The following is a 12,228-nucleotide window of genomic DNA, read 5'->3' on the forward strand; positions in this document are numbered from 1 at the left end:
CAGATAGGGCTCATCTTCCACGTATGAGCTGACGTACTCTGAATGTTGACCAAATGTGAATGGAAAAAATACAGTTATAAGGCGTTTTGCCAGACAACAATATTAAGTTAATATTAAGTTATTAAAATTAAGTTCCGGGTGTAACTTTTATGAGGAAAAGCACCCCTAAAAATCTTACTTTGGGGTGGGCAAGAAACCCAAAAATCTTCAAAAGCTAAAATGGAATTCATGGACAGTAGGCAAATCTACAGCTTGGGGAGACTCATCCCAGTCCATGACCCTTTCACGTGAGGCCCTGCCCATTCTTTGTCCCATAGAGCCTAGTTCCTCCCTGGTTGTCACTGGCACCTGAACAGCCCACCACCAATGTGGTCAGTGGCTTTGCCCAAGGGGAGTGTCCCCAGGTCTAGATAGCATGGTCTCTATCTCCTCTCTCCAAAAGAAACATACCTGAAAGCAGGGTCTTAGAGATCAAAACCAACACTGTAAGCTGTGCACACATTTGGGCAGCATTTAATAGGACAAGCTCAATTTTTCAAACTGACATATCTTACCACCACTTTCTTCATTAATACTACTTTATTTTGAAAATGAAACCGACCATTCTCCTGTGACAGAGGTACTCAGTGATATTTCTGGTGGATTAGTTTAGTCTTGACACAGTCGGGGTGTAAGAAATGAAATAATAATTTGCTTTATAATATGAAGTTAGTTATGGCATTAACTATGCAATTATTTCCGCTCATGATTATACCTTCAGAAGAAGGAGATTCTTGATTGTAAAGAAAACATTATAGCATTGAATTTTGTATTCGTTTTCACTTACCTTGTTCTGTAAAATAATAATAATAATAATAAAACAACCTTGGAAGCTGAAAAAATCTGTCCCTTTTGACAGTAATTAAATGTGAGTAATATATATATACACACTATTCACCATCTACTATCTCTAACTTAGCATCTAAAATTTGCTGAGTTTTACACACATATAGATCAGCATATTCCCTGTTAGGCTATAAGTATGAAAGGATTTTATCTATCTATCTATCTATCTATCTATCTATATTAAAACTCCTTTCATACAGGGAATATACTCATCTATATGTGTATAAAACTCAGCAAATTTTAGATGCTAAGTTCGAAATAGTAGATGGTGAATAGTTAAATGCTTCTTTTAAAAATTTAAATTCATTGTACAATTATTTTAGATTAAAACTGTATGAATTCTTTTTCTACAATGTTGGTTTGAAAGTTTGTGTTGCATGTTCTACCCTATCCAAAATAAAATTTAAAAATATTTTGTGTCTTAATTTCTAGTGCAAGATGTGCTGTCTTCAAAACTCAGGAAAAGATCAAAAGAATTGGACCACACTTAGAAATCTTTGAGGCTTTTCATAGCAGAAAGGACCCCAGCTGCAGAAAAGTAGTGAAAGCTGCCATTTGTATTCAGAAATATATCAGAGGATGGCTTGAACGTACCAGATTCAAAAGAATAAAGGCCAAGGTAGTGTGTTAAGGTATCAGATATTAAATTAACATGCTATAATGTATTGGGGCTGGGTAGTGCTAAAATTCTAGTAAAGAAGCCTAACCACTATTGTTTTATGATTTTAAGATATTACAATGACCGTGACCAGTTAGCTCTCCACTGTCACTGCTATGTTGCACAGCTAGTGACAAAGTAAGATAGTATCTGAAATTCTTGCTGTAAGTGAACAGACCTTCATCACTTGGGCCTTCATTACTTTGCTGGCATAATGGGCATGTGATACACATTTCAGCCCTTTCAACTATATTTTGAAGAAAACAGTGGCACACTTGCTGGCTAATCAGTTAATTCCATTGTTTTTTTTCATGTATAAAAGCAGCATAGTTTAACAAGCTGTTCCTTACTTCTCTTCTTTATATGCCACCATTTTAAATATGAAATACTTGAGCTAAGCATGCATAGAGTCTGTCATTTGAAGTTTCCTTCTTTCTCAGCCAATGAATCAAATGTAAGCATCTGTCCATTGGGTCCAAGAGCATTAGAATGTTGGTTTGTTGCCTTTCATTTCAATATGTACAGTAAGTTAAAAGAGCTCATGTTTACTGCTGGCCATAGAGATAACACAGCTCCATCTCAGCATGATATCAATTCCAAGGCAATATGCAGCCTTCTTATCTAATCAGCATTCCATAGCCTGACCAGCATCTGATTCAAACAGATGACCTAGTATAGACTGGGGTCTTCATTAACCTGTTTGTTATATGCATTTATAAATCAAACTTAAAAGCATAGTTAAGGGATTTCAAAAACATTTTAGAGCTAATACAAACAAGATAAAAGTATTCTATAATCATCAAGGCTATGTCTACACTAGAGAGTTTTGTAGACAGAACTGAGGTTTTGTTGACAAAAGTCATGGAGCATCTACACACAAAATGTGTTTTGTCAACAGAAAATGTCAACAAAAAAGCCATGTAGATGCTCCAGGGGGCTTTTTTGTTGACAGAGTGGTTCAAAAGATCGATCCACTTTTATGTGTAAAATTTGTGCGTCAACAACAGATTTGTCAGAACATCTCTGCCGACAGTAACTTCTGTAGACAGATGCCTCTAGTGTAGATGTAGTCCAAATTGTCCTAAAACTCCACTGTACCTGTGCTGCTTTATATACTACTGAAAGTAGCTGTGTTCATTATATTATTAAAGGTGAACTGAACTAGCATAGTTTTACATCTTTAGTTGGACCAAGGAGAACAGGGCATATTTTTCCTTACATAGCTATACTTTGAACACTGGTTGTTTAATTCAGTGGTTGATATTTAAAAGTGAGCTATTACTGTATTATGGAATCTGAGATACCACATTATTTTTCTGTAATTGTATATGATAATACCTATGGTTTCTGATGCAGTGAAGTGGCTGCTATTATCCTGGTCACCATTCATGAGTCAAATGGTAAGTTATGCTGACTCAGTCAATGATTAAGGTCTTGTTTTCATTTATTATTCCTTCATGTTTCTGGAAATACATGTAAGGGTATATATTATACCATCTTTTTTTCCAGCATTAATATTAGCTATGGCCACAGTCCAATACCCACTGAAGTCACTGGATAGGCTTGTATTGACTTCAGTGGGCTTTGACTCATGCGCTATAGCTATTATTTCTTGAATCTCAGCATTACTTCTTAATTGTCCCACTGATCTAGTCTGCATTCAGTCACATAATCCTGCTATACTGATGCTTCTGATGAGTATCCCCTGTTCTTTGGTGATTACTCCATGCCAGTGTTCCTCTTTCCCTATCATTCCTTTAGTACTCATCTGTTGGGTATCAAAACGTATCTTCTTAGTCAGATCATGCTTTCTGATGAATAAAAACATCTGCTGCTTTACATTATTTTAGCTGTGGTCTTGTAGCCATCACATATCCTAAACATCCCCAGATATTGCCAGATCTACATCTTTTGAAAGCACTGGCGCCTATGAGCACTGCAAACTGAAATCAGGTCAGGTACACTTATTGTTTATACATCACATGATGCATAAACATTTTACATATCTACAAGTAACATTTGCAGCGCTGGAATCCTCTCTCTTCACCATCTTATTTTACTTTGCATACCCATCAGTTTCATCTCCTCGTCTGCTTTCTTTAGTCACCCTTCACTATTTGTAAAAGTAATGAAAATGAAATATATCTGTAATTACAGTCTGCAAGTCACGGACCATCCCTCTTAGCAGTTGTAAGGGAGTACCGTAAAATGATGGATCGCATTAAACGTCGAGCTGGTGTTTGGAAGCCATCCACGCCACTGAAGTATTCAGAACTAGAGGAATGGTTGGACAAGAAAAAATGTAAGTACAGTTAACATTTTTGTACAGAATAATATTTTACTCTGATTTAAATTGTTTGTATTTGTTCTTAGATGCTGCTGCTCACCTATAACTTTAGCATTTTAAATTGTTCCTTGGTGGAAAGGATATTGCATGTTACCATGTGCACATCTCTGTTTGTCAGACATCATCGTGGCCTTCAATGGTTAGCACTGTAGGATTTAGGTCAGAATGAGTGCTATATTTTGTCACAATGTCATTACACTACTGACATTTGATTTTTTTGCCTTGTAAGTTTCAGATGATGGACAGTATTCTGCACCACCAGGAAAAAGGAATTCTTAATGAGCTGGCAGGGAGTAGGGGAGAAATTTGCAAATTGTCTTAGTACTTACTATAGTTTCTTAACTAGCAGTGATTGCATTTAAAATTTTCCTACTGCTTTGACAATACAAAACAGCAGAAATGTAGCACTTTAAAGACTAACATAATGATTTATCCGGTGATGAGTTTTCGTGGGACAGACCCTCTTCATCAGATCAATCATGTAAGCTGGTCAGTGAACACATCAGTGGAGTGGGCCATTCTATTAAATGCCTGAGAATTTGTATCCTTGAACAAAGAGAATTAAAAAACAGATTACAGAGAGAAATTTGTGAATTGGATTTTTTATTCAAATTCTACACATTAGGACGTGGTATCAACAGAAACACTAACTACCTCACTACCATTCCAAACCCCTAATCATTTTACCCCTAACACTTTTCTGAACCTTTTCTAATTCCAAAATATCTTTTTTGAGGAGAGGAGACCACATCTGTATGCAGTATTCAAGATGTGGGCATATCATAGTTTTATATAGGGACAGTAAGATATTCTGTGCCTTATTTTCTATCCCTTTTTAATAATTCCTAACATCCTGTTTGCTTTCTTGACTCCCGCTGCATACTGCGTGGATGTTTTCGGAGAACTATCCACAATAACTCCAAGATCTCTTTCCTGATTAGTTGTAGCTAAATTAGCCCCCATCATATTGTATGGATACTTGGGGTTATATTTTTCAATGTTCATTACTTTACACTTATCCACATTACATTTTATTTGTCATTTTGTTGCCCAGTCACTCAGTTTGGTGAGATCATTTTGAATTTCTTCACAGTCTGCTTTCGTCCTTGCTGTTTTGAATGGTTTAGTATTGTCTGCAAACTTTACCACCTCACTGCTTACTCCTTTCTCTAGATCATTTATGAATAAGTTGAACAGAATTGGTCCTAGAACCGATCCTTGGGGAACACCACTTTTTATCCTTCTCCATTCAGAATTTTTTACCACTTATTCCTACTCTTTGTTTCCTGTTTTTTAACAAGTTTTCAATCCATGGAAGGATCTTCCCTCTTATCCCATGCCAACCTAATTTACACAGGAGCCTTTGGTGAAGGACTTTGTCTTACTATATGTATTCATGCTTTTAATATCAATACTTAATCCAGTCAGTTTCTAATAACTGTAGGTTGACAATATCTCCCTGTCCCAAATACGGAACAGGGAGATATGGGGGTGAGGGATGGCTCCGACTGCCTCCACCCAGCCCAGGGGAGCCAGGAGGGAGGTGACAGCTGCTGGCCCTCCCCGAGCCCCAGGGAAGCAGTAGCCCTCAGCGCTCCCTGAGCCCTGGGGAAGTGGCAGCCACCCACACTCCCCCCACTTCTCCAAGGCTTGGGGAAGTGGCCTAGCTCTTTGGCCAGCAGCTGCACCTGCACATCTGCTGGTGGAAAAGGTCACAGGGGTGAGGGCCCAAATATGGGACAGTTAGTCCCTTTTAAAAAACAAGTAGGGACTCCTTTTTGGCATCCCAAATATGGAACCATCCCTCCTAATACGGGGTGGATGGTCACCCTGATTAACTCTTGGATAAAGTCCAAACTAATGGTTTCATTAACGACTAGTAAGCCATTCATTCTGTTAGCTAGAATGAAATTGTTTGCTTACTGGAGAAAAAGATTGGCACAGAGTGTGCCAAAATCTTTGGGCTGTGGTAGATTACCTTTCATGATCTTTAGGTTAGCAAACATCAAATATTGTGCAGACATTTTTATACTTTGCAAAAGTATTTTACTTTTGAGCTTGAAGCGATTTGATTGCTGCAATCTGGACATGTTAATATCAGGCAATGCTGAACACATTGGATAGGAACCAGGGTCTTTTTTAAAAGTGGAAAATATGTGAATGCAGCTGTCCTGTCTTCCATGATTTTGCTTCCACATCTGTCCACTGCCATGAAATGTGACACACACTCCTTCACACACACAGAAGAAAAAGAAAGAACTGAAGATTATGTTCCATTAATTGTTTTGTCATTCTCAGTTCCATCCATTAATTTTGTTTTAGGAATCATTTTGGTTATGAAATGGAAAGACTGAGACCCATCTACAAATTAAAAACCATCCACCAAAGGCATTCACACTATTCTTTCAAGAAAGCCATAAGCTGTTTTCAGACAGCTCCCAGACAGAAGAAATTTTATTTTTCAAACTACTTGCTGCCAAACGCTCACTCTCCTCTACTTACATTGACACTTTCCCTTTATAACCTAATTGTTGTAAATCTTTCAAAATAATGAAGTTTATCTGGAAATATTACTGGCCTTAGTTATTTTATCTTCTACAATGATTTTTCCCTCATAACAATTCTTTCATTTATTTAGAAGGTGTAATAATTACAAAGAAAATGTTCTTTCCTGTTGTGAAAGATGATACTCGTTTTCTCCAATCTTCAATTCCTTTTATGGCAGTTAGTTTGTTTTGTTAAGTCCAAAGGCCTCATTAAAGCTCTGAATAATTTTTGGTGGTTATTGTACTGTATAGTGTATAGAATTTGTACTGTATCTAAACTTGGTTCTAAGATACTTCTTGGACAATACAGAACATTTCATATTATATAATTAGTCTAGTAAGGTTTTAAAAAAATTCTCTAAATGAAAATTCATGAAACTTTTTTCTTTTAGTTTATGAAGCAATGTTTAACAAGAGGGAGTTCGGGAAAGAGATGGATAAAAATAATTTGCAGGCATTTTTCAAAGACTGTGGAAAAGTATTTACCGAGCAGCAGCTAGATCAAGTATTGCATATGGTCAGTCCAGGTAAGTGTGTTTTTAAAAATGTTTTCACAATGGAAACATCCCTTGCAATTTTGTAATGCTTTTGTGTAGAGGCAGTGGAGAAGCTGTTATTTAAAAAATAGATCAAACAAAGCCTGCTCAATTTTTAACGAACATAGTGTTTTACAACATCAATTTTACAAATGCAAGTACACTTTGTAGAGTGTTGTTTTAATAATGTAAGATTCTCATCCTACACTGTCTTGTATGGCATTCATGAGAGTATCAGGCCTGCCAATTGGACCAGATACACCAGAGCCTGGCATTTCAAAGGGACCTGGAGCTCTGGCTGCTGCAACTGCTACTTTGACCATGGCAGTGGCTGGAGCTCTGAGTCCTTTGAACTGCCGTGGCAGCCCAGCTCCACAGCTCTGAGATGCTGTAAGGGAGGGCACGCCAGCACCCCAATCTGAGAGGTGCAAAGGTCTGAGTGCTCTAGGCCCCTCCCTTCCACCTTTGGCCATGCACTTTCTGGGGCATGGAGCTGGGCCCCCATCTGTCTGTGCTCTGGGGCTCGTGATGATTGTTGGCCCTGCTGAGGAATATAGAGAAGGTCAGTGTGCCCCAGTTTGCTGCTCAACTGTTGCACATATCTGCATGCAAGACATTCACTTCCTGCCCTGCTCTGCACTGCAGGGGTGTCAGGTTTCTGCCATCCCTTATAGGCACCCTTCTGAACACAACTCTTTAGAACGCTGTGCAACAATCTACACCAAACATCCACACCTAAGAGTGTGTATGTGTGTAAATACAATGTGTCGAGCAGTATGTATAGAAGACAAAAGGCGGTAGTTAAGCATGAAGTGGCTCATCTGTGGTGCATGGTAGTTGTGAAGATGGTAAGGTGTGTGCTTGTGTAACCCACAAACCTCTCGGGAGTAGATCACTGTCTCATGAAGAGGCACCTAGATCACTTATAGTGAGAGAGGGGAAGAGTTTCCTCTATACCCTTAGCTAATAGCCAGCTGGCTTTTTCAAGCTGTAGTAGTGCAAGTACTAAGCTCCAGAGGTCCCAAGTCCTGTCTGTCGGCATTACACTTGTGGCTGGAGGATCAGAGGGTTTAACTTTTCATTGTCCCGCACTTTGGGTTCATGTCAGGTGATGTGTGTGTAACAACCCTACTGCTTCACAACGATGTTTTTTGAACTTTTATGTTTAACAGAGTAGGTCAATGGCATAAAATGTTGTAAGAGGAAGATAATGTTATGTTGCAGCATAAAGAGGTGATCAAAATAAATAAAAATAGACTTCAAATAAACCAAACCTCCCAGCTCTCTTTTGCACCTCCTTCTTCTGGGGAACAGAGTGAGGCAGCGTTAGAACAGCTTGACCTCTTCCTTGCTCTCTGCTTCTGGGCAGCAGCAATTCAATGAGCGAGACTCTGAACGCACCATCAGATGCTGAGAGACAGAGAAAGGACAGGTGCCTTTTCCCGATTCCATTCGTCAGCACTGCACTTTCATTTTAAATTCATGGTGTTTGTGACCATCCCAAACTTGGCAATACGTTCGGCAACAGGGAGTAGATGTGATTCTTGGACATTTCTTGTGATTCTGTACATTTCTTGCCATTAAATGATTAGTCTACAGTACCAAACATCACTGAGATGAATGATACACTGGCCACAAATTTTGAGCGCACCTCAATTGTACTAGGTATTGTACCTAACAGAAGCCCAAAGGAGGTTTTAAATTACCTTTGTGGCTTCCTAATTTTGGGGTCAGCTGAGTTACTCAAACCCAATTTAGGACCAAAATAGATTTAAGATCCATGGACTTTAGATGGAAACTTGTTTAAGATGAGATAAAATCATGTTCAGTTGAATCTCCTTTGGTTTGTTAGGGACCTGTCACTCTCAGGGTGATTTAATGATTTTTAGCTGACTTAACTTGAATCCTTGGGTGGTAGGTTTTCATCTGAGTATCTGCCCTTCCATCCCACCTTGTACAATACTATATCTCAATATTTACTTGTAGTAAATATAATTAACTTCTCATGGAAAATCATGTATTACATGCCATTTAGGTCTCATTTCTAAGACAGACTGGATAAGACCAGGTATTTTTAATCATTTGCTCAGTCCTCATTGCTATGGTAACAAGAGATTTCATAACCGTGAGACATATTTTTAGTTTAATATCCTGGCTTTGGGAGATTATTGCTACTATTCACAATGTTAACAGACTGGCCAGCAAAGGTCAATGCTCCCCCACTCATAATTTAATTTATTTAGCACCTCTCTGTGTCACAGTATAGTTTCGAGCTTGGATTCATGGGTTAGCTGCCAGGGGATGGACCAGGGAGAGAATAGATTTTTTCCTCTTCAAAACAAGATCGCAGTATAAACATATAGATCATGAAATATTTTCTGAGGTGTGAAGAGGTATGTTTGACAACGGGACAACAACAAAATTATTTCCAACATGTTTGTGTCTTAAACAAATTAGACTTACGTGTAAAGTGCTCTTTCTTTTTTGATTAATAATACAAATATCATTTATTTCTGAAGACTGGTTTTCACATAACATTGGTTAGAACATAACTGCACCAAACAGCCAGGATGAAAAACTGTGAATAACTGAATGTTGTGAATTGCAAATAGTCTGGCCATCCCCTGACTGATATGTCAGTTGTGTGATGGCATGGTAGGCTTTGTTTTATGTCATCCTGCTTTTATTATTGTAACTCTATGGGATGGGCCTTCATTACTGTATGGCAGACTGTGTGACCACATGGTAGAGGGGTCAAGGAATATAATAAAATGAAGGATCTCTCTTTTTGGCCTTCCCCTGCTTTCCTGCTACTGCTTTCTGTCTTCTAGCTACTTTTGTTTGCTGATGTCAGAGTGAGGGTGCTTCTATACTAGCCCCAAGTTTCAAAACCAATTTTGAAAGGGGGCCCAGTTTCAAAAGAGGACATGGAGCATCCACATGCATAATGCCTTGTTTTGAAATTGTTTTCGGAGAAAAGGGGTGTGCATTTCAAAATCACTCTTTCTATCCGATTTCTGGAAGAGTGGCCCCTTTTGAAATTGATTTTCAAAATAGGCCATGCGTGAATGCTCTGGGGCCCCTATTTCAAAATAGTGGGTCCTCCATGGTGGCGGCCGCAGGGAGCACAAAGTTGCTCTAGCAAGCCCCAGTGGGGCTCTATGGTCTCCAGGACAGCCTTTTAAAGCGGTATGGCCCCGGAAACCCTGTGCAGGAAGCTGAGAGTGTGCCCAGAGCCTCAGGAGCATGAGTTCTGCCTGGCACATGCTCCAGCAGCACAGACACCTCAGCCGCACAGCCCACTGGTCAGATGGTGAGCCCCACCCCACTCCAGGGACCCCCAGGAAGCTCCCTCTTCCAAATCTGAGGGGCTGCTGGAGGCAAGCAAGGGCCAAAAGAGGAGGGGCCCCTATTGAGAGCAAGACTCCACTGAATGAGTGTTGACATTGTCAGATAACAGGTAAAAACACATCCAGACGTACCTACCTAATCATGGAAGTGGAGGTCTAGGAGATTTCCTTCTGAAATCTAACTTTTAGTGTCTGAGGGATCAAATTTGCCCTCGCTGATGTTCAATGAATGCTTAACCTTAAACAGTGCTCAAAAACACTTAGCTTCTTACATCCTAAAAGAAAAATAGATGACAATGGTTTGATAGTAGCTAAATACATTATTCTTTGGTACCAAAGAGTTAGGTATTGGCTACAAGAATTGAATGGCATATCTATGGCAAGGCCAACCTGGTGGCTTCAAGAAAAAAAGGCAGGTTAAACTTAAGGATATCTATGTTCCATTTCTAGATTCCATAAACCAATAAATGTATCATATCATGATTTGACAGATCAGTCCCAGTTGCACTGAGCTGACAGCCACCATGGGCTTCAAGGCCAGGTGTGTGGGAGGGCTGGCTCTGCACTCCTGAAAGGGGTGGGACTTCAGGTGTAAGGGGCAGGGCTCAGGGTAGTTGACCCTTAGTGCTGCCCAGATCACAGCACACCCTCTACTCCAGCCCTCAGAGCAGCGTGGAGCAGAGTTCCAGTGGCAATTCAAAGGGGCCCAGAGCTCCATCTGTTGCTGCTGCTGCAGTAGCAAAGGAAATATGATATTGTTGCCCTTAATCCAGTATATTTGTTATTTAAATTAGTTTTAGTGGCTGTACTTTGCATATATCTGTAGGAATTATAGTTAGTAATTGGTAGCAAAACTATATATTAAAAACTATTCCAAGGAGGTTGTAGTAGATTTTTTTATAACAATATAACAATATATTCTATTTCACTTGCTTTTTTATAATTTGATACAAAGTATATGATCAGGATCTGATCCTGCAAGCACATACACAGGTGTGCCTTTAGATTAAGTTCAGGGGAACTGGGCATGTGTGTAAGTCCCTTTCACGCATAAGAGTTTGGAGGGCTGGGGCCACTAGTTATTTTAGTCATGGTATTATTCTTGAAAGAGTTCTATTTTTTACACTGCAAGATATCCAGACTTGCCTGTTGTGGGAAGCGTGTGTGTGTTGGTGCGTACATCAAGAATTACTTGCAAGAATATGAAGCGAGATTCTAATGACTCAGCAGCAAAAATAGTATGAACTACTATATGTCACCACTGAAATATGTGCTGATGGAGCCACAATATGCAGTTAACTCTCTCTTAACCCACATTCTATCATCTGGAACTCTCAGATAAATAGGCTTTTAACCATAAGTAAATTTTAATGACGTTTTCCATACATACAGTACAGTGAAATTAAATAAAAATAAATAGAGCAAATACAGTATGGCTGGGTCTACATGGCGCAGCTTTCCTGGCAGGTCCATGCTAATGGGCAGCGTCAAAATTGCAAATGGCAGCTCATTAGCATAGTACCATGGCTCATTAGCATAGCCGTGCGAGAGCTTGGTCTCACAAGAAGGGGGTGCCAACAGTAAAGAGGCCATGTGGATATGGGTCTCCCAGCGAAAAGCCCTTTAGTCACCAGCCCCTTATGCCTGAATTTTTTCAAATGTTTTCAGACGTAAGGGGCTGGTGATTAAAGGGCTTTGGCCTACAGGGGCATGTCCACATGGCCTCTTTACTGCCAGCACCCCCCTCTGTGGAGACTGAGCTCTCATGCAGCTATGCTAATGAGCCATGGGACCATGCTAATGAGCAGCCATTTGCAATTTTGAGGCTGCTCGTTAACATGGACCAGCCGGGAAAGCCACACCGTGTAGACCCAGCCTATAATTTTACAGTGTACAATACTACTGT

At 39.6% G+C, this 12,228-nt stretch overlaps 1 protein-coding gene across 1 annotated transcript in view; it reads left to right on the forward strand.

Moving 5' to 3' along the window:
* Positions 1-2,883: 2,883 nt before the first annotated feature.
* The window catches only part of IQCM (IQ motif containing M), a 93,310-nt gene continuing 83,965 nt past the window's right edge, over positions 2,884-12,228 (forward strand). Inside the window, exons 1-3 of the mRNA XM_074993970.1 lie at positions 2,884-2,943; positions 3,701-3,845; positions 6,829-6,963. Of these exons, the coding sequence (XP_074850071.1) occupies positions 2,884-2,943; positions 3,701-3,845; positions 6,829-6,963 (340 nt within the window). The remainder of the gene's footprint in view (positions 2,944-3,700; positions 3,846-6,828; positions 6,964-12,228) is intronic.

The sequence above is a fragment of the Carettochelys insculpta genome, chromosome 4 (assembly GCF_033958435.1).
Source record: "Carettochelys insculpta isolate YL-2023 chromosome 4, ASM3395843v1, whole genome shotgun sequence".
In the NCBI taxonomy this organism is placed as follows: Eukaryota; Metazoa; Chordata; order Testudines; family Carettochelyidae; genus Carettochelys; species Carettochelys insculpta.